The 23,991-nt window shown below is 36.4% G+C and overlaps 1 protein-coding gene across 1 annotated transcript in view; it reads right to left on the reverse strand.

The window, feature by feature from the left end:
• The window catches only part of ASPH (aspartate beta-hydroxylase), a 114,041-nt gene that overhangs the window by 42,051 nt on the left and 47,999 nt on the right, over positions 1-23,991 (reverse strand). Inside the window, exons 11-15 of the mRNA XM_066563462.1 lie at positions 21,988-22,026; positions 20,614-20,655; positions 19,160-19,213; positions 18,134-18,178; positions 8,561-8,602 (exon numbers count right to left, since the gene is read on the reverse strand). Of these exons, the coding sequence (XP_066419559.1) occupies positions 8,561-8,602; positions 18,134-18,178; positions 19,160-19,213; positions 20,614-20,655; positions 21,988-22,026 (222 nt within the window). The remainder of the gene's footprint in view (positions 1-8,560; positions 8,603-18,133; positions 18,179-19,159; positions 19,214-20,613; positions 20,656-21,987; positions 22,027-23,991) is intronic.

Genomic DNA, 23,991 nt, shown 5'->3' on the forward strand with positions numbered 1-23,991 from the left:
AGAAAGCACAGTAGAACAGGTTGCTGAGGGCAATTGTGGAATTCTAATTACTGAAAATTCTGTTTATTTGAATTAACAAGATGTGTAAGCATCTGCCAAGAACAATGCACACAGTTAATAAGGCCTTCAGTCAACCAAAGAGACAAAGTAAGCTTTAGGGTCCCACTTAGTCATATGTTCTACAATTTCTATAATGTATTATTATAAGTCAATGTGCTTTAGTGCCAACACTGTACCTACACAAGTAACTTTCACTCCCTCATTTGACAACCAAAGAAACCCTCACAGGAGCTCACTGTGCCAGTCATCTCAGTAGCTGAGATTCCTCCTAGCTCAATGCCAGCAATGGAATATTGAAGCTCCAAAAATTTTCACAATGCAAAATTTCACCTCAGTGCTATAATTCCAGAAAAGCCATAAGTCATTAAAAACACTGTCTTGTGATAGAAAGCAATCTCAATTCCCACTGCTCTTATTAGCTTTTTCTGTAAAAAAGAAAATACTAATAACATTCAAAAAATCAAGTTCTGTAAATCTTCATTTGAAGCAGATCTTTTTACCTTAAGAAAGCATCTAAACAGCATCAGAAAAACAATTTTGCAAACTGTTGATTTATACACAAAATTACATTTCTTGATACTTGATAACTTTTAATGTAAAAAGCTGCTAAAGATATAATAATAAAGGAATTAAAACTTTCTAGAATTTCTAGACAAATGTCCTCACATGATCAAATGTCTGCAAATTCTTGTGTAACTGAGCAGAATCCAAGGTTGGAAATTGGTATAAAACACCATGTAGACAATTATGTTAAGGCAGTTACATAGAAACAAGGAAAACAAAAAAAGATAACTAGTACATGACAAAAAAATTGATTACATATGACCCTAAGTCCAAAGCAATAGAGAAAAAACTCAGAAATGTCACAAATAACTAATAAAACCACTTCTATAATGAAGCAAATGAATCCTCTCTAGCTTCCAGACATGTGGAAATGGCTGTGTGTGTGAAATCTCTCCATTTCATCTTTTCATCTGAAATATAACACCATCATCCAGGCTAAGGAAAATCTCATTCTCCTAAGAGAGAAAACACTGATAACCTGCCTGATAAGATATCAGTCTGGTACATCAAAACAGTTAACATTAGCCAGAACTGGACAAAAAATATTGAATGCTACCATGCTATCATGATGCTTTCACAATTAACACACATCTTTTACCCTAGAGAGACGCCACACACCTGGCATTTTAACAGATAGCAAATTTAAGTGGGTGAAGGTATTTTCTACACTGTAAAGGCTTCAAATTGTTGTTTCCTGAGAAGATAATTTAAAAGATAGGGTATCTTTACCACAACACATAGCATGAATTGTTTTGTCCTTGCTGCCATACTCTGAGCGTCTGATCAAAGGATGCATGTACAGTTTTCTTCCTGAGCAAAGTGACTAGGAGATAACATCATGCTGCTATTAACACTTCCAGAACAATTAGTGTTTGTATCTAAAAACCAGTATGCACTTCCAAACACTTAATACAAATCATCTCTCACTCTTGTGCTTTGTAAAATATTTGGAGCAGATATTCCACAATTCTATGATTTTATTCTGTCCCAATGGACATGCCAGGAAGGACACCTCAAACAGAGAGCTTGTTAGCTGATGTGCAACCATGACCAGGAGGAAATCACAACTAGGACCACCTTAGGCAGTTTTCCACTTGCTGCCCTTTTCTCCTCCTCCCTCTTGCTCTCAGTACTAATGATTCCCTTCCTAGGCTTTCTGCTCCCTTTCTTATATTCAGAGCCTAAGAATAGTGGTGTGGTGGGGGCAGGCTTACCTCCAGCGCTGGAGCTGACATTTTGAACCTGGTCTGTTCACTGAGAGCAATGAGTGACAGCCTGGCTGGACTGACTTGGGGTTTTGGGGGAAAGGTTGCCTTCCACACAGGATAAACACTCTAGCTTCAGTCTTTGGAAACGAATGCTGTGAGAATTACAGTCAATTGAGAGGGGCCTGCTCTGTGAGAGTCCATATTACATATTAGCATAAGTATTTCTTGTTAATCTTGTCTTTAATGAAATTTCTAGGTCCTCAGAAATGGTGAGACAATAACATTACAATCCCTCTGTGGACTTGGGGGAGAAAACCTGAGGATGGAAAGACACTATTCACTATCTAACAAACCACCTCATAAATGTGGTTTGGTTCTTGTAATTAGATTTTTTTATTCACTTATTGATTCATTCACATTGTCACTATGATGTTAAGGGAGCATTCCTGGTGGCTTCCTTGATATCACATCTGCTATTACTCACATGCAAAACAGAGAGGAGTTAGGACTCCAGTTTTAATTACTCTGTTAGATATAAGTGATTCAAGATAAAGGCTGGTCTTTACAGCCACCTTGAGGACACATGGTCCCCAGTTACTGATTTGAAAAGTACACTGGAACAATCCTACTCCACAGACTGTATGTTGTGCTTACTGCTAGCCAGAAAATTGAATGACCTCGATACAGGGGTTGGACAAAATGGCCTTTTAAAGGTCCTTTCCAACCCAAACTGTTCTATAATTTTATGATTTGAGTCTTAAATGAAGTTTTAATAGACATTATAATTAATTGTAGAGACTATAACTATACAGTTATGTCTCCTTATGTTATGCCATCTCTAAAGCTGATCTGAAATAAAAATCCCTTCATATGATACAGTCTCATCAGTCACTTGCAGCAAAGGCTCCTCCTGTCAGTTCTCTGTCTTAAACTTTGAAAAACTAAGGAAGCAATTTCTAGAGGGGGTCATAGGCTTTGTTTTCCAAACACCCTCCCATCCCTGCTGGGATACAAATTCAATAATAATGCTCTTGGCAACTTGTGAATAGCAACTTCTGAATGTGGGTCAATGACAAGTAGATATTGATGATGATGGTCTGTAGTTGTTTTCCAACTAATTTCATGACCTTCTGTTTTACTAATTCCCTTTGCCACCCACTATCAACCCTACACCTTCCCAGTTCAAAGTTTCAATTATGTTCTGAAGAACATATATATATATTAGTAGACTTTTACTTGGAATTCAAAATTTTCTCAAGTAATTGTCCTCCCTCCTGATACCAGCCCCATATCATTACCCAAATTAGTTTTGGAAATTGTGCTGCATCTCACTGGACACTTGAATGAGAATTTGATGATGGTGAAAAACTCCTGTCATTGTCCTGTTGTTTGGGAAGCTCATTAGGTGAGATACAGAGAGTGTAAGTTATCTACTTGTATTATGGGCTTCTAGAAATGATAACTTACAAGGTATAAAACCAAGTAAACTGCAGCTACACAATTTAAAGCCAGGAGCACTAGAATAATTAAAAGATCTTTCTAAACTCTATTGGTAGAACAGGCAAAACCACTATAATCAACTTATCTGGGGAAGTAATCAGACAATAAAAACTGAGGCATTTTAGAGACTAATAAAGCTGGAATCTAATTACTATAATAAATCTTAAACTGCAGTTATTCCAGAACAATTTCCCTTGCAGTAAAAAGTATTCTACAGGGCTTTCTGTATGAAATTATTGTTGGTTGGTTGGTTAGATGTTGATCATAAGAAACAACAGCAGAATGATAATTTTGGTTTTGGCATGTATTTCCATCATTCACCTCTCTTTCACCATTAAGACTTTTGGATTCACTCAAAGGCTAGACTTAAGCAATCCTCTGACAAAACCAGAAAGAAATTTCTGCATTGACTTTCTATTAAAAATACACTGTAACATTCTAATGTCCTGTACATTTAGCTCAGAATGGCATTATGCAGCAGTTTTGGACTTTGACAACTACACTTCTGCGTTGGTCATTCTGCACACAGCTCACAAATATTTAATTGTATCAAATTTGCAAATCAATAGGTAATATGTATACTGTTATAAGCAGGGCTCGAAAGGGTGGAACTCAGCCCACCTAACTCCAGGAGACAATGCTTACACCTAACTGTGTAAGCCCTTTCTCCAGACAACAGAGCTCTGTTCCCAATGGAATTAAGGGCAAACCCCTGCAGCAAAGCCCTACATTTAGTCAGAAGAACAGCGCTTTAATCTCCCCAGATTAGACCTCTACTGGTATCACAGTGGAATCCTACATATCTTCAAAGGTAAATGCCTAGAGTGAACAGTGGTGAATACTGACCTGTTATCAAAATGACACCAAGGGGCAGGGCCACGTGTGGAATGATATTGTCCTAAGCCTGGCTTAATGTACTTTTAATGTACTTCTGTTCAAATGCAATGCAGCTGAGTGTTCCAACCAAACAGCATTCCTTTCTACTGTCATGTTTTGTCAGTTTTGAAAAGGAAAAATTATTACATATAATAATAGCACCTATGCTGAATTTCACTATATGAAACAAACATGTCCATAGCTGAAAATTATTTTTTCATTTTTTATATCTGTTCATCAATATAAATATTTAATATATGTCCAATAAAAATCAAATTTGAAAAATTAGGCTTCTTAGTTAATTTTTTTTTAGTCTGTGTGATCAAATCAACTAAAACCACCTCAGATGGAAAGACAACTTATGGATGTGGCATATATGTGCTGCATTGTACTACCTGTGAAACCTTTTAAAGAATTAGTTCTCATATTCACCTGGAATACCCATTGTATTTCAATTACTTGTTTAAAGTCTAATTACATTCTTATGGAGAAGATGAAGAATCCACCTCAATTAAATATAACAGAGAAACTTTGAAGCAACTGTATAGTAGAAATAAGTTTATTTTCATTTTTATTTCTTTAGAGAACTTTCCAGAGAGGGGTTTTGTTAATATCAAAGAATTTTCAGTAAGACTTTTAATAAACTTGATGAATTACTGTTGAATACTAAAATTTACATAATTCTTAGGAGGACACTTTGCTAACCAAGTACTTTCAAGGCTGCAGCAGGAAAAAATATTTATGTTGCAAGAGCTACTCAAAGCTATAAATACTTTCTGCACAGAAGCTCTTCAGAGCATGTATGTTCAAATACCACAAAACAAATGCAGACTTGCACATCAGAATGTACTCTCAGAATCAGAACCAAACCCTAAACACAAGCCAAACATGAAGTTTCAAATTCCCGGCTCCTTAGATTTCCAAGTTTCCTACATATGCCAGTCACAGTACAGTATATTTTATAATCCATCTCTCATCAATTTATTGCTGCATTTTATTGGGGTAATTTAAAATAAACAAAGTGAATAGAACCTTATACCACTTCCTGTGACTAGGACATCTATACCTAACCACTTTTATTGAAAATGGAAACTAAAACAGTTCAAACTATCAAAAAAGTTCAACAAAATTCAGCTTGTATGAAAATCATACAAGCAGTGTACCCATAAACAAAGTTCATTAAAATGCAGGGTTGTTTTTCCTGGTAGGATGAAAAATTCCAGCAATTTAACTTGGAAAAAAAAAACTATCCCTTTTCCTACTTTAGAGAAATTCTGTAATCTGCAGCAACATTTATTTAGTTGATGTTTAAAAAGAAACAAAACCACAAAGCACCTAGGGTAAAAAAGGGAAGTTGCTCCACTCTGTCATACTTTCAGAATGCAAAGCTCTTAGTACAGGCTCTGACGAGTAATGTTGCATATTAGTACATTTCTTACACAAGCTGGCATTTTTACCTATGACTGCTTTTTTCCCAAACTAGATGGCTCTTGTACATGATTTTATTATACTTTTCTAACAGGTCAGTAAAAGCAGCACATAATGGTGATTTTTTCCTACTGTCAAGTAGGTAAATCCATTGCAGTAAGATACGCCCTGCCAATAAATGGAAGTGTAGGCATAATTGCCAAGCTTTCCAAGTTGTTTTGGTTGGTTTTTTTACTTTTTATATGTTACGCTTACATGTGACATATTTAAAATACTTAAATGTCTGAATTTTGCCAGTCCTAGAAACTTATGTTTAAACTACAAATATACAAATCCAAACCAAATAAACCATATCAAAATATTGGAAAAGCAGCATTTCTAAATATTCAAATATAAAATAACAGCCAAAAAGAAAATGGAAACAGAATGAAAAAGGAGTAGAGCTACTGAATCCTTTGGCACAGGCCCTGAGGTTTCTGGGCATTGCCAGCAACCAGCCATGATCCCAGTGAAGGAGGTTTTGCACGCTTTGTGCAGTGACATGGAACGCATGGGGCCAGAACAAATGTCACTGCAGGGAGAGCAGATTCACAGTGCTCTTCAGCAAAATCTCACTTCTTTTCCATCTAATCTGTCTCTGCACCTTCCTACCTAACCTAAGACAGGCTATGCAATCATGGTCTCAACAAGGACTGATTTGCATGTCTGTGGTGGTTTGACAGGAAATATGTTTTCTGGAATACTGTGGTCAGGCCAATTGGTGCTCAGATTTTAATATTGGCACCTAATGTGGCCATTGGGACATTGGATCCGCCTCTGAGAACACGGGGTTAAAAGCAGGGCTCTCCCCTGGGAGGCTCTCTTGGGTTCCAGCGGGAAAGAGTTCGGGTCTCTCCCCCAGCCCAGCTGCTGGCTGGGCACGGGAGGAGGGGAGAATAGAGAGAGAGAGAGAGCCGGTGCCTGGGACTGTTACCTTGAAACTGGATAAACATGGGCCTGTGCCGGCAGCACGGCTGGGACGGAGATGAAGGGGGGGGGTGCAGCCAGCCGCTTGTAGGAGCTTTTAACCCCTTCTCAGAGAATGAGAACTTTACAGATCATTGACCTCTCCTAGAAGAGAGATAGAGTGGACAATGAAGAAGGAAATGGGCAAGTGTGAGGGAGGTCTGGGCAAGTGAGAGATGTTGGAAGAGTAGAGAAGAATCTTAGTGGGAAGAGATGATAGAGTGGCTTTTGCTGGACTCTTTTTGTATAGCCATGGACAGAACCATGTTCCTTGTGATACAGAGACTGCATCTAGGGGGAGGGCGATGCCTCAGAACCAAGAGGGTTCAGTGTTGGTACCCCTCAGCCCCAGGGGGTGAAAAATATGGGGGGGACAAATGTCCCAAAGTTGAGACTGTGCCTTTTTGGAGTGGGACGAAGCATCCTTAAAAGTCGACCCTAGAAGCAGCTCTGGTCCATGTTCAGTGGTGAGAGCGCTGGACATGAAAGGAAGAGGTCACCATTGGCACAAGAAGGACTCCTCCTCCTCTTGATGAACTGAGGATTGAGTATTCTGAAGGGTGGTGCCAGACCGAGAGTCGAAGATTTGGGGGATGTATTGTATTGGGAATTTGGTGGGGAGGAAGAGGAGATGTATTTGTGAAGTTTTCATTTTCCTTGTGTGTTTCTTTTTTTTTCCTTTCCCTTGTAGTTTAGTTAATAAATTTTTTTTCCCTAAGTGGGAGCCTGCTTTGCTTACTCCTGGTCACATCTCACAGCAGAAACTAGGGAGAGGGTATTCTCATGGGGGCACTGGCTTGTGTGCCAGTGTCAAACCATGACAATGTCATTTGTCTCTTCACACTTAGTATAGCTGGCAGTGCTGACCCCAGCCTCAGGGGCCAGGTAGCTCACATTGCCTCTTGGCCCTCAGAGGTACAAAGGGCTTGGTGGAACTCTGACCTCCAGAATACTAATCTAGGAGTATGACACTGAACATTCTAGGCCTGAAACTGCAGGAGTTGTCACAACCATCCCATGACTCAGTGCAATGCTACAGGCTTGGGGCAGAGTGGCTGGAAAGCTGCCCTTCAGAAAAGCAGCCGGGGGCAATGGTCTACAGCAGCTGATGAGCCAGCCTGTTCCCAGGTGGCCAAGAAGGCCAATGGCATCCTGGCCTGTATCAGCATTAGTGTGGCCAGCAGGAGCAGGGCAGATCATCCCCCTCTACTCAGCACTGGTGAGGTTGCACCCAAATCCTGGGGTCAGTTTTGAGCCCCTCACTAAAAGAAAGACATTGAGGTCCTGGCATATGTCTAGAGAAGGGCAACGGAGCTGGTGAAGGGTCCGGAGCACAAATCTGATGAGGCAGCTGGGAGTGTTTAGGGGTGTTTAACCTGGAGAAAAGAAGGCTCAGGAAGGACCTTATTGCTCTCTACAGCATCCTGAAAGGAGATTGGAGTGAGTGTGGTGAGGTGGAGGTTGGTCTCTTTCCACAGGTAACAAGGGACAGAACAAGAGGCCATGGCCTCAAGTTGCTCCTGGATAGGTTTAGAGTGGACATGAGGAAAAATTTTTTCACCAGAAAGGTTGCCAGGCTGTCCTGGTAGCATTTAAAAGATGTGTTACTTAGGGACATGGTTCAGTGTTAGGTTATGAGTTGGACTCAATTACTTTAAAGGTCTTTTCTAAGCTAAACAATTCTATCATTCCATTCTGCAACCAGGTAAGATTGATTGGCATACTTTGGTGCCAACTGCCTTGGAAAAAATCAAGCGTTCACCTATAAAAGTACATGCTCTCTGGATGTTTATTCAACTCCAGTTTATCTACATGAGATGTACTGAAGCAAAGCTTCACTAGTCTTTAGTGTGATTTAAATCAATCCTCCCAGAAAGCATGGCTTTGAATTCAGAACAGAATGTTACTTTCAGACTTACCTTTTTCTGTTTTGTCTTGTTCAGTTTCTTTTTCACTTTTCCCTAGAACATTAAAAATATAATTGCATTGAAATAAATTTATGCTAACATTTTATGATAGGAAAGAGATACAAGAAAATTACAATTTATACTCAAAACATAATTGAGCCAACAGGAATTTTTTGTTTCATTTTTATTTTTTAAAATAACCATAGATCATTTTCTGAACTATAGTTACCTAAAAGGTCTTTCCCTGCAGATGCTTCAAATATGACAATATTGCTTCCATCACAAAACATTTCACAGAATTTCTCCTCTAGATATTTAATAGATTTTGTTGATATACACTTACAATGCAAGCTATTTTGCAAGAAACAAAATCTGTTTACTAATTAAAAGATACTGGAAACACTAACTTAATACACAATACATTTGGTTAAATTGTGAAAAACCAAATCAATCAGGTACTTAAGTCTCATTTTTAGAAGTGACTTGGGCACTTGGAAGCTTTTGTCTTTTTTCAACTTCTAAAACAATGTAACAGGTGTTTTGCAAACATCTGACTGCAGAGGTAGATGTTAACTAAGCATCAGGACAGCCTGTAGCAAAGGCAAACTAAATCCTGGACAAAAATCATGTATGTGTATTTCATGACGATGGTAGATACAGAAAGATCTTCCCCCCCCCCCCCAAAACCACTTTTTGATCCTGCCCTACTCTACAGCATAAAAAGCATCTTCCCTCACAATTCTAACACTGTTATTCTGTTTCCATTTCCATTTTTTCCCAATAAGCTTCCAGTGTTTCCTCCTGATAAACTTAGAGAACACTAAATAGGGAGGTCTGTTGCCTTTTTAGCTAGTTACTATCCTCTTTAACATATAGTGGTTAATTTTGAGGTATTCTTACATATATAAAAAACATTTTCTTTAATTTCCAAGTCATTTACAGACACCTTCTCTGAATACTCAGTCTTTACTGCTTTTTAAACTGACTGCTCAGAAGCATTATAGTGTGAATATGACATTTTAAAATGCAGAAAAACATTGCATTTTTTAGTGAAGAAACTGGATTATGCACACACATGAAAGCAAATTTTTTAACACTCTAATTTCACCCTTTACTATAGGCTGACAACTGCTATTCCTGAATGTAGGGACACTATAACTCTAATTTATATTCAATACAAGGCAGAATGAGCATTAACTTGATTATACGGTAAATTAAATAAATATGGTCATGCTGAAAGTCATTCACCTCTTCAATTACATCATGAGATCTAGATTGTCAATTAAATTGTAAGGAATGACAAAAGATCTATAGGGTCAATTACATACTAGGAACAATTATTACTGTAGCAGTATATTAATGAAAGCATTGTGCAGTACTTCCTAAAACCCTGGCTTCTGTATTTTTTGGCACATATCATACAATCAATAAAATCGTTATATGTCATCCAAAACACTACATTTTAAAAAGAGCAACAATGCAGCCCCAGATGAAATAATAGTTTAGTTTTACAGTTTTCACACAAACCAGTTCATATACTCATATTTCTATTTTTACCACCTCCCATTACCATGACACATCATGCTAGTTACCCACCCATTTTCCACGTATCCTCTCCTTTATCGGCAACACTTGAGATTTTCACCTGACCTGTTCTCTCTACCTCATTCTAGGTCACTGGATAACCTGCTTCCACACCTTGTCCAATCTTGGACATTCATGTTACTTCTGCAACTTCTTTGCCATTACAGCAAGAAAAATGTATATGACCTCATCACTCTAAAGCCTGCTCCTATCTCCCATTTCTTGTCTGGCTTCACATATCTTTATTCCTGAGACTCATGCAACATAACCTACAGCCCTCTGTAGCTATTTATGCACTAGAATCAGTTCTCTAAAATCTCAGACTATTTTCAACCTGTATTCTGCTAGATTAGTTGCCATTGACTTCACCAAAGCCTCTCCAATGATATTTAAATACTCCCACTTTTCCTCCTATGTAGCTGCTTTTGAAATTCATCACAACTTGATCTTGTTAGCTCTGAAGCTAAGAATTCACACTTCAGTAAGAATTCACTTCAGCATCATATTCAGCACATATTGCTTTGTTCCTTCGACACTGATCCCTAGCATATTTCAATGGTGCAAAAGGTTTTAATTATGCTATTTTTGACAAAGGCTTAAAAATGTGCTCTCTCAAAGACAGGGATATGATAATAAATCTTGAGACTATTTTTTCATCAACTTAAACCAACTGTAGCTCAAGCAAACAAACAAAAAAACCTAGCTTTTCAAACCACTCTCATCCTTTATGCAATGTCTTCATATCCAGCAAAATAATTCAAAGCTGAAAATCACTGACAAAACAGTTTTAGCTAATCTCTGCAGGCTAGGAGTGCTATCAGTATATAACGAAGGCACCAGGGACTCCCAAGCAGGTTTCTACCAGGAAGAATAAATTTATTTTTCATATTACAACTAAATGTTTGACTGCATATGAGAACAACCCAAGTCACAATTAAAAATGTGTTTCAGACCTTGTAGATTTTACAGGAATCTCAATCAACACTATAAATGCCCAACACAATTTATTTACAGATATGTAATTTTTGAAACATGTAAAATTACAAATGATGTTCGGTTAAATCATCACATTTTTCAGTATCTTTACTATATGAAATCTTAGCCATTTTCTTTACTTCCTAGAAAGAAGTGCAATGATATGGTACTTTTTCAATTACAGAGAATGTTACAAAGTCACTTAAACTGTAGTAAATTGGCAGTATTAAAATACAACTTTAGTATTCTACTCTTTGCTTACTGCTATTTCTTCCTGTGATTTCAAAAAAAAAGGAACTGAATCCAAGATTTCATAGATTCACTGACATATAACAAGTAGGTAGCAATGTGAAAATATTAAGGAAAAGGTAATCTTCTGACTTTTTCTTAAACTACTATTCAGCAATACCAGACCATTAAAGCTATGGAGGTGTCTGAAAACTGAAAAGGTCAAGGAAGAATTTTGCTTTCACAGAAGTGCATGGACCTTATCAGATTTCTGGTTTAAACTATGGACCATAACCATAATATTCTGTATGCAAAACAGATATATCACTTTTCCCAGACATTTGTGTTTGTTAAGAAATGCTATCTCATCCATTATAAGTTACAAACAGAAATGATGTTTCATGGAAAAAATTCAGGCCTAGCTGGTTGCAGAATGTCAATACTCCAAAAAGACAATCACGACACAATTATAGAAGACACAGACCTTAGCATACTGTCTATTTCCTTCACATAACAGCAGCCAGAAATAAAATTAATTTATTTTACTTGCTACTTGCCCCTTGTAAACAATACTTTCAAATATATTTTTTAATATTCAAATTCACAATTAAAAAAATATTAATCAGTGGCTGAGTCAAATATTTATCCCTATAGCTAATATTTAATACATTTGGGAATAAATAATGACACTAGAACAACAAAGATATTCTTCTGTGTTTTATTGCAGCCAAACATTAAAATGGTTTAAATATACATATTTTTAATAGTCCACTTGACCTTGCTTAGCTTGGCATTTTTTTGTAAACATGAAGCACGTAAAATCACATACCCAGTTACAAAATACTAAAATTCAATCACAGCGTAATATACTCTCACAGTCCCATAATTCTACAAATAGGCTGCCACTGTTATATAAAAAGTCCTCCATTCACCATTCTAAAATAATTCCCAAGATATCTCACAAAATATGGCTTTGTAAAAATTATTGCTCTGCAATTCACAATCACAGGTAATTTTACTAGAATATCCCATCCCAAAACACATCACAGTCTAAGAGTATTATTGCTTTCCTGAAAAGTCTAAAGATACCACTTTGGGACATGTGTATTTGTTGATCAGATGTAACATATGGAGTCTTACTGACATCCCAAGCCCAAAACAAGGGCAAGCATATATGATGCCCCTTTCACTACAAATGTAAGCATCTAAAACCCTGACTTCAAAACGGTGTTACAGAAATTGAAAGTCTTCCTGTAAACCAAAAGGCAACCAGCTGTTAGGGTTACCAAATTGGTTTTTCTTTTTATAAATTTATCTTACTTTACTTCTCCTAAGGTCCTGTAACAGGCTTGGCAACTTCCTAAAATCACAGCAATTATTCCTGAGCCAAAAAGGAACACATGCAAAATATCAAAGAATAAAATATGTCTTTGTAATTGTGGAACAGCAGCACAGAACAGGTAAAAAGCACACCTGTTATATTAAAATTCTAAATCACTCACAGTACCTAAATTTCAGATGTACCATTTTTAAGAGCATTCATAACAGTAGGTCTTAAATTCTGACATCATATTTTTTTAAGGTTGAATTTCCAAGTACTTTTTTAAAATAAAATTTGCAAATCAAGTATTTATGCAAATTTGACTTTTAAAATAATTTACTGAATATAAAGCTTATTAAAGCCAGCTTTTGAGATCATTATATTGGTAGGTGAACCAAAATGGAATAATTTAACTGAATTCAACCTGATTCCAGCAACTCAGTCTTGTTGCAATCTCCACTGACTCTCGGTCAGGCTAGCATCTAGTAGTCTCGAGAAATTTTTGCTTGAAAAATTCAGATGAGCATAAATAAAAAGTGCTAATTCATGCATAACAGGTTTTTGAAAACTCTAATTTTGTAATCTGGCCTTTTACTAGTATGAATTAAACGCACATTTTATACCTTGTTAGGGTATTTTAAAAATCACCTGAAATTCATGTCGTTAACTTTTGACATAACATCAGTGCAAAAAGATATATGTCAAACTTCACAGCATAGTGTGTGCCTGATTAGTGTTCTTTAATAAAATGCAATTAGGCTGTATTCTATATCAGCAGTTATGAAACATTTAAAAATTCATAACATCATATGTTTCATTTGACCAAACTGCTCTGTACATACTGTATGAATCCACAACAAAAGATATATATTAAAATCTGAAAAAAATGTACCTGCTGCTATGTTATAAATAGAATATTACCAGTTGCTTAAACAGTACATGAAATGCAGCTCTAAGCTGTAACTTTGTCACAAACACAGAAGAAAAATAATGAATTCACTAAACTTGACCAAGGGAAAAAAAAATATCAGACAGGAATGTAAACTAAACATCCAAGTGTTAAAAATGCTTACTAAAATGACAGTTGGCTAAAACCCATTTACAACATCTTAGTGTTCATTCCCCAAACCCTGAACTGCTTGGTAATTACATCATAAGGTCTATTTCAACCATCTGCTCCCCTTTTGTAGCGTATGGTTAGGACTGGTCCTCCTGATGTAGGGACTTTTCTTTTGAAGCTTTAAGTATCTGAAAAAATAAGGGGAAATCTATATTAAAGGACCAACCAAAACACAACTTCCTCTAAAACAACAACAAAAAAATCTTAAATGCTAAAAAATGCAACTTTGTATCAGACTAGTTAATATAAAAAAGCTATAATTTCTAAGAGCTACTTTATTGAATATTTACAAAGTTGCTGTATAAGGTGGGAAACAAACTTTTAAGTATTTTTCCAGGCAGTAATTTTTTTATCACCATATGGCACTTTATTTACCTTGTAAAGAATATCTAGGCCAGGCCACAAATCCATTTAAATATTTTGATTTTGGTTTTGGTTTGGTTTTTACTGTTGGTTTCACTTTGGGTTTTATTTGTTAAAGTCAAAGGCAACCAGAAAAGAGGAGCCAGGGAATGAGGAAGGGTCAAGGTTCTAAAGTGGAAACTTCTCTACATATAAGGGGTTTCAGCAGTTGGTAAAATAAATGTAGAGTTTTAAAAATGGCAAGGATACAAGGCAAAGGGGAGGAGTGGAGCAACACTTAGATATTTTAAATCTAAACACATACAAGCAAATACAGAGAGTAATGGTATCCCCCAAACCTGCAATGTGTCCCTAAAATATGTGTCCAGCAAGTACCACTCTATCACAACCACTGCAATTTATGTGCCAGTGTAAAGCATGATTAGCCAGAAAATCCAAATCAGTAATACTTCAAGCTAGTTTATCAAACCATTAGTTTATAAAGTCCATTGGTTTATAAAAGTGCAGATTATAACAGCAGAAGTATCCTACATCTGGAAGAGAATACTGGCAATAATTTCAAAAGTAAACTCAGAGAATTGGAAAACCGGACTTACAGGTACCTAAGGATGTACTTGACTAGTATGAACTTTCTTGTGTGCCCTGAAGTCAGCAAAAAACTTTTGACTTGCACTCCAGCATATTCAAATCCCACACCCAGTGTTTTCCCTGGTGATATCAGAATGTTCCTAATAGCTAAATTCAATCTCTGAGCTATCTCCTGCTTTCTTTCCAAAAAACTAAGTTCTTATGTTTTAGCTAAAAACCAAACTACTCCAAACTTGATACAAACTGGTGCCACCATGCTTCAAATGCAGTTGCATAATTTAAACTACTAAAGAATAAGGAATGCATAGTGACATTCCTGAATTTCTTTTACACTACCTGAAGTTATGTTTGCTACTGCTTAAAGAACAGTAAATATTAGCTTTGAACAACTGATGAAATAAAATCACAAACAAAGAAGAAAGTCTCCTGACAACAAAATCTCCCATACTGAATCCTCCATCACAAAGAAGATATAAGAGAAAACCAGGAAACGTGAATGTCATAATCTGAGAGGAAAATTTGAGAGAGATGTTGCTTTCAAAATGAAATATTCAAATTAAAAAAAAAAACCCAGGTAAATATACTTAATAGCAGAAGAACTAATAATTTAATAGAATTTTATTTGTTGTCAGTAGTTTATGTCCTATGTTTCTTTTGTCAGTTTCCCAAAATGCTACTTGAACTTTATGTGTTGAAACAATAAGATTTTTAGGAAAAGTTATAAATACTGGTTCTTCTGCCTTCAGAGTGGTTCCCAGACAACTACACAAATCATAAGGATTCCTAACTTAGTGCAGTGCTCAGAATTTGTGCTGATCAAATTATTTTCATTTTCTACCTCCTAAACAAATGATCATGAACATTGTACTACATCTAATAATTACTTGTGTCTTTAATAACTGTAATAACTGTCTTTAAAACACATTTTGATTGATTCTCTTACTTTTTCCCTATGAAGGGAAGAAGAAAATAATTCCTTCCTTCGAGTGCTGCTGCTATTATGTGTTTACAAAAGCTGTGCCAGGATATATGTCAAGATAATTTTGTGATTTAAATGGTGTGTTGCACTAATTTTGAAAACAACCACAGGTAAAAAAAAGAATACATCTAAAAGATTTATTCAGAAATGCCTTCAATTTCCAAGTAGAACAAGCTATTTCTCATTCTAGCAGTGTTTGAAAATGGCAAGGAGTCTCTCAGTATCACAATACGACAAAAGGAGAGTGGATAACTAGGTTCAATTCTACCATCTTATTTGCAAATACATCTGCAATTAGAGGAGTGATCATTGCCCTCCGCTTGGCACTGGGGAGGCTGTATCTCAAATCCTGTGCTCAGTTTTGGGCCCCACACTGCAAGAAGGACACTGAGGTGCTGCAGCTTGTCCAGAGAAGGACAGAGCTGGGGGTGGGTCTGGAGCAAAGTGTCATAAGCTGAGGGAGCTGGCGTTGTTTAGCCTGGAGTCAAGAAGGCTCAGGAGGAACCTTACTGCTCTCCATAAATGTCTGAAAAGAGGTTGTAGCCAGGTGAGGGTCAGTCTCTTCTGTCAAGTAGCAAGAGATAGTTTGAGAAAGCAGCATTGACTTGCACCAGGAGAGGTTTGGATTGGGTGTGAGGAAAAATTTCTTCCCCAAAAGGGTGGTCAAACATTGGAACAGGCTGCCCAAGGAAGAGGTAGAGTCCCCAGCCTGGAGGCATTTAAAAGATGTGTAGATATGACGCTTGGGACATGGTTTAGTGGTGGACTTGCCAGTTTTAGGTCTAAAGGGTTAAGGGTCTTTTCCAATCTAAATGATGCTATGATTCAATGGCCTATTTTGAAATCCATCACCACTATATAAAACACCTAAGTTGTTTTTTTTTTGTGAAGGTAGAAAAATTAACTTACAGCTGCAAGACTGAGCCATAAATTACATTACAAAAAATTGATAGAAATATGATCCAAAACCCCAAGATTTCAAGTTGGCACTTCTATGCTGAATTGAATTTTAAAATAGTATCTTTAATTCAAGAAATCATCTCAATATCCTCAACTGACATTGTGTGGAGGAATTATCTACTGTTGAAATTTTGTAATACTTCTTAAGGGTCTTTTTGTTATTTTAACTTTAAACAGCAACCTCTTCTGAGAGAAAACATCTTTTCCTCTTCTCCAGTTCCAAATTAATGCATAACAAACTGAGTGAAGATTACCTTTGCTGAACTTCTTGCCCATACTGTCAAAGATAACTACTGTTTGTTCCTACACTGATTATAAGCTTTGGTTAAGAATACTTCATGTTCATTATGAAACAAAACACTTTCAGTTAATGCATCTATTAAATAATAGCTATGGCTTCAAACTTTCCAACACACCACATGGCTGTTGTGATAAACAGCTTGGAAAGACCTTGCAGACAACACAGTTATGCACCAATAGAAACATTTCAAACCACCTCAGCTAAGGTTCAGCATACAAACTCAAACATGAACTAAACTATGCCTCCAATCTGTACTGGACAACCACAAAAGGCCTCCTGCATTTTCATCACTTCTCTGGCTATTTTTGGCATGACTAAGAACCTACAAATACTGTAAGGAAGAAAAAAACAACAATGCAGAACTCCCTGGGCACTACATCTTGTAAGAGCTCCTGCATAGTACAAAGAATAACTAACCCAGAAAGAGAGTCAGGCTAACCAGCACAAAACAAAAATACAGCTGTTAGAGGTCTTGCATTGCAGGTTCTCTGATATACTGCCCTGAGATACAACTCGGTGTTCCACACAACACAACTAGTTTGGTACAGCCATCAAATTAGCAAACTGCAATAGTTAACTCCAAGAAATGCAACAATATGCAGTTCTTGAATTTAGAAGCCACTTATGTGTGCTAAAAATGGTTTTGGTAAAATCCATGTCTACTACTGTCAGGCAACAGATGGAAAAACTGGAAGTGCTCTTGTTCTTAAAATTAGTTATGCCAAGAAAAATGTGATGGCATGACAAAACAGTCCCTGTTTCCATATCAGTGCCCAAAGAATGTGTCACAGTCAGATTCCAATAGATCCAACTGACACACAGAGAAGTAACACTGTCATTGTCCATGATAATTGCTCTGGAGAGGAAGCACATGCATATTGAGACCTGAAATTGCTGTATTTCCCTTTCAAAAGTATTCAGTTCTATCTGAAATCATTAAAAATAAATTCTAAATTAAAACTACCTAGTTTATTTGGAATGCTTTTATATAACCCAGTAACTATCATTGGCATTTATCAAGTATAACAGAAAAATTATTGCTTCTAAACCAAGAAGCAACTTTGACAATAATGATATCCCTTTGCAAAGTAATTTGATTACTAATTTCCATGTAGCTACAGCTTCACTTTTTTAGGAAAAAAACCAAGCATCCAATATTGACTTACCTACTTGAACATCATCTGAATAATCTTCAGCTTTAACAGGATTTTCTGTAAATAAAAAATCTAAATGTAATTCAAACTCAACTGCTTCCCAAATATTTACAAAAAGCCCCCTTTTATTTTTTTTCCACAGTGACCTATTAAGACTGCTCTGTAATACTATTTTTGCAGAAGTGGGATGCAAACTTCTTCTTTGGCTAATTTTTTCCAAGAGAAAGACTCATACTTAAGTAGGCCAATGAGCCTATTGTAGGACTGTATAGTTTCAAAAACGATACTTCAGATTTCTGAAACTGTACTATCAAAAGCACACATATATCAGTTTCACATGCTACTACAGTATGGGCTTAGAAAACATCCATATATACCTATTATTTTTCTAGCTGTAAGTGTGAAATACTTGACTTCAAAATTCAGTTACTTTTTATTTCTATATGTATGTTTAAATTAGACATGTCACACATCACATAGTGCTACTATTGCTAACAGACTGAAGTCTGCACACATGCTTGGAAGGACACAGGCTCACCAGAAAAACTTCACAATAGCCAGGATGCTGGTTGTAAATAACAGGAAGAACTGAGGAGGGGAAATACATTCTCTGATTTGGGAAGCCCATAAATAAAGAGCTCAAAGCTTAGGATACATTCCACTTGATTCCTTACATATACCCTCTTTCCTGAGTATGCACACCTGACTGGCTGATGGGAAACAGAGCATGGAAAAGATATTTTCAGTTCCATCATATAACCAAATACGGTCATTTTTATCGGTACCAGTTTTTCTGTAAAAAAGCACTCCTGACTTCTAAAACTGAAGAGTGCTTTCTAAGCCATTAAATATGTCATTAAAAAGCCCAAGATGCTAGATTCCAAGAGCACAGACATATTTGTCCTTGAAAGAAAACAACTGTAGAAAAACTTATTAATGTATTTTTATTGCAACATAGAATCTTATTCCATAGTATTTATCATTCTCATTTATTAATTTTTTAAAGTAGCAAACGCATGGAAAACACAATATACAAACCTGATTCCTCTGGTTCAATGGACACATCATCTTCTGTTTGCTTACTTTCTATTCCTAGATAGAAAAGAAGTGTTGAAAGTTATTCACGTTACATTCATAATTTTGTTTTTATCCCAGCAACCACACAATTTAATTAGTATCAAACAAAAAGGAATACTTAAATTACAAACTAAAACAAGTTCAGTTAACTGAAGAGTAGGAAAAATGGTACTAAATGCATTTCACATCCAAAAGTTTACCTGCTAGAAGTAGGACTTCTACTGCACACACCAGAAGGATTTTAGTTACAATTGTTGTTTGTGTGAAACAATATGTTATCTCTTTTAATCATAAAATAATGCATTTGTTAAAATTGAAAACCTAAATAAATATAGCATTAAATCCTACACACAGTGCTCAGACTAAACTGTTTAGATCACTTTCCTCTAGCTGACTCAACCAACATCATGTTTGAGAAAAACTTCTTAACAAAATTTTAAACTTCTTAGAGCAGATCTTTAAATTACATTTAACACAGTACTCATTTAAAATTCTTCAAGAACAATACAGCAAACAAAAATTTACAACATAACCTTTCTGAGTAGCCATGTGGGAAATTACCAGAGAGCTCCAATTTGAGCAATGGAATAAGCACTTCATAAAAATGCCATGAAGTTCAACAAGACCAGGGTCAGGGCAACCTCCAAAATCAATGAACACTGGGGGAAGAAGAGATTGAGAGCATCCCTGTGGAGAATGACTTAGGTATTCTGGTGGATAAAACACTGGACATGAGCCAAAAGTGTGCACCCCCAGCCCAGAAGGCCAACTGCATCTGTGGATGCATCTAAAGAGGAGTCTGTTCCCAGATCCCCTACAGAGTGCTGCATCCAGCTCTGGAGTTTTTAGTACAAGACAGACATGAACCTGTTAGAACAGGTTCAGATGAGGTCCATGAAGATGATCAGAGGGCTGGAGCACCTCTCCAAGGAAGGCAGGCTGACAGGCTGGGACTGCTCAGCCTGGACAAAAGAAGACTCCAGTGAGACCTTTCCACAGGTTTCAATAAGGGATCTTGTAAAAGAGATGGAGAGAGATTTTTTTTACTCATACCTGTAGCAACAGGACAACAGATTTAGAAGTGAAAAAGAGGAGATAGAGATTGGACATAAGGAGACTTTATATGATGAGTGTGGTGAGACACTGGAACAGGTTGACCGGCGCAGTAGTGGATGCTCCATCCCTGGAAGTGTTTAAAGTCAGGCTGGACAGAGTTTTGAGCAAGCTGACTAAGAATAAGATGTCCCTAGACATGGCAGGGAATTTGAACTAGATGATCTTTAAATATCCCTTCTAATCCAAACTATTCCACTCTTCTATTCTCAGCTGTGTTTTTGTTTTGTTATTTTTTTACAATTATATTAATAAAGTATAAGTGGAAGAAAAAAGCTTTTTCAAGCTATAAAATTTCATACCTGAGAGGTCTTTAGCAATATCAAAATCTTCATTCATTTCCTCTATAAGTATAAAAAGGAAAAAAGTGTATAATCAGCTTGGTTTTTTTAAAATCTGTTTTTCAAACATAACTATTTCATCAAAACACTAAGATCACAATTATAAAATATATACCTGGCCCTGTGGCTTCATTCACCCCGTCCTCAACAGCTAAGAATACATTCAATTTGGAGCAATAATGAAGTCAAGCCCTCAAGCAATGGAACTTACACACTACACAAAAGAACAGAGCTAGCAGGTTGACATGTTTACCTGACATTAACAAGCAGACACTTTGATGAATTCCAGGGGAAAAAATACACCTTAAATATTCTTTTCTGCTTCACTAAATAGCTCTTCTATTCATCAGCTAGTTATTTCAATTGTACCTTTTCAACAATTGTTGCCTGGATTATGATAGGATAACTGAAATTTTAAAACCACTTCTTCATCTTTCTAAATACATTCAAGTACTCCCATGTTCTTGCTTTGCAGCATCAACTCCATCTCCTAGACATAGTGAAAACCAACCAAAAAACCTGCATACCTATAAACTTTAAAAGTCTTATTTGGATAAACATGCAATTAATTTGTGAGTCCTAATTTCTTTCTTGAAGCACAACAAAGGAACTCAACAACTTAATGGATTCTACAGAAAAAATAATTTATTTTTGTTTTCTCTTAATATGGCACTTTTTAAATTCATTTGACTGTCCTCTTAAGATTATGATAACAAAGGTGACAAAACAGATTGTTACCGTTTATTTGCACTAGAGAACTTCTTGACTTCCTTCTAAACTAAATGATTGTGGGTTTTTTTCAGTCAGCTGTCTGAGATGACCCTCAAAAGAGCAGGCATTTCAAGACAACAAAGTATACAGAACTCAGAGAGAATACTACAGACAAATAATTTGAAATTACTTCTACTAATTAGACAAAAGTTCCAGCAAGAGGTCTGCATCACAGCAGAGCTAGCACTGACAGCCTGTACATTTTGAATGATCTTCCACACTGGTTGCAGGGTTATCAGGAGGGCTCATTACAAGAAGCAGTGTCTGTGATGAACTACTGTGGTCCAGGTGTCCACTAAAAGCCTCAGACTCTGTGTCAGCTGAGACCTTCAAGATGAATCCTCAAGGATGGCATATTAGAACAAAGTTTCTCAGTTCACAGTCAAAAATCTGACTTCATAACGATACAGGCTGCAATGAACCTTTGCCATAACTAGCAATGGCATGACTGAAGGTCACACACAGATTGTGTGCTTCAATACATATAAACAGCAAGATTAAATCTATTATCTTTATGCTAATTTGCCTAAAATATTTTTTGTGTATATATATATAGGTATATACCTGTATCTTGAGTCTCAGTCTGCTTTTCATGTTTTGGTTCTGAAAGGAAAGAAAAATAAAGTTCCTGGGTGGTTGATATGCATGAAGTATTCTAAAAATTTGGTTAAACATACAGTTATTTTGTTAATGACAAAAGCAAAAGCATTAAAAAAAACTTTCCCTGGTTTGAGGGCCTGAATAGATATATGAAGCCTTTCTGGAGCTTGTAGTAGAAATTCTACATTAAAAACCCCAAACCATATGTGTACATATAGCTGAAATTTCAAGACCTTCTATCACACAGATGAAATGTTGAAAACAATTGCAACAAATCTATCATTCTGTACAGTTGCTGCAATTCTTCTACATTCTTAATCTTTGCATAGATTTAATCTTTGCACAGTCTAATTTTTGTAATTCTGAAGAAGAAATAGATCAAGAATATTCATTATTTAATTTTAGATAATGTCTGAAAATAGACAAAATGCTATCCATTGTCTGAATTTTCAATATACACTTACTGTGAATTTCAGACTGAAAAAGGTTTGTTCAGTTTGGATAATGTAATCATCTAACAGGTACTAATCCTCATCTGAAAAAGGCCATTTACATAACATTAAAAAAACAAAAAAAACCCCCACCTTTATATTATCGTTGTATCATTTAAGATATTGTTGTATGTTACTAATTGTTGTGTGGCTCTCCCCATACTCCTTTGAAAAAGAGTTCTTATAGAATATCCTTAAAAAAACATTCAGAACTCTTTCTTTCTAATGAAGATCTCAAGGTTGCTTTCTTTCTCTAGTTTCATGGCCAGAAAATGTAGGAAACTCTTCATAAAACTGGAAGTTATGTACAATGACTGAGTTCTTGTATTCCAAATGCTATGATCAATCATTTACACCCTCCACTGTAGGCACTTATTTCCACTAAAGAATTTTTAACATTAGCAGTAACCTCAGTGATGTGATTACAGCGATCCTATTAGAGCAGTTCCTGATCTGAATTAAGAACCAAGCCTCACAAAGCCAGAGTCACAAAAGAAATTGGACTGCTCTGGCCAGCAATCATCTTGCACTGTCTTTAGCTTTGAGAACTCTAGAAAGCACCAGGATTGAAGAAATTATTTCACCAGAAGATCTTGCCAGAAGAGGGGAAACGTGTGTTAGAAATGGGGAAGAGAAATTGACTCAAAGCAGTACTGCTGATTTCACAGACAACTGCATCTGAAGGCTTTAATGTGAATCTTCTTGTGGGGTTCAACTGCAGTTTTGGAGCCCATGCCAAAACCACAATCTTCACATTTGAGAGGAAGGATTTCAGATCTCCACAATGGCCTCCAAGCATTCTCTCACTTCAGAAAAACGGAACCAAAATCTCTCTTCTCCAAAAACAAAGTGAATCTGTTTCACTTTCAATCCAACCAAAACCATGTCAAAAGGTACAAGAAAGATAGGCCTAGAGACAAAAGGGATGAAAAACAGGTGTAACTGCTAAAATGGTGTCTAGCACATGAACATGCCCTGAAACTCCATGGACTGAACTCAGACTGAACTGAGAAGGAAAAAAAATGGTGTGTGACAGAAAGGCAGCCTCATCTCACTGGTCTTTTTCTTCTCCACTGCTCCAGGCTGGAGCTCTGAAATGAAATTCCTCTAAAAAGTACAAAGGACGCATTGTGCTTTCTCTCACAACCAGAATGCCTTCAAGGTGGAACTTGAAAGCAAGGTAAAATTATGTTGTGAAAAGGCAAATTTTATCAAGAGGAAAGCAGTTTTCCATGGATTATGTTGAACTGTGGAAATAATCTACTACATAAAGAAGCTTGACAATTTAATAGCCAAGAATAATAGTTTTTTTGACAGTCACATGCTACCTTACAATTTCTTTTTGAGAAAAAGAATGGAAGTTCCTATTCTCCTTATTGTCCAAATCAGAGGACTGGCAAGAATAAAGAAAGTGTAGGGGGATTTATCTGATACTATTTAAAACTCTCATTACAGTCCAGAGAGGCACTGCTGCTTC

This window comes from Molothrus aeneus, chromosome 1 (genome assembly GCF_037042795.1).
Source record: "Molothrus aeneus isolate 106 chromosome 1, BPBGC_Maene_1.0, whole genome shotgun sequence".
Lineage (NCBI taxonomy): Eukaryota > Metazoa > Chordata > Aves > Passeriformes > Icteridae > Molothrus > Molothrus aeneus.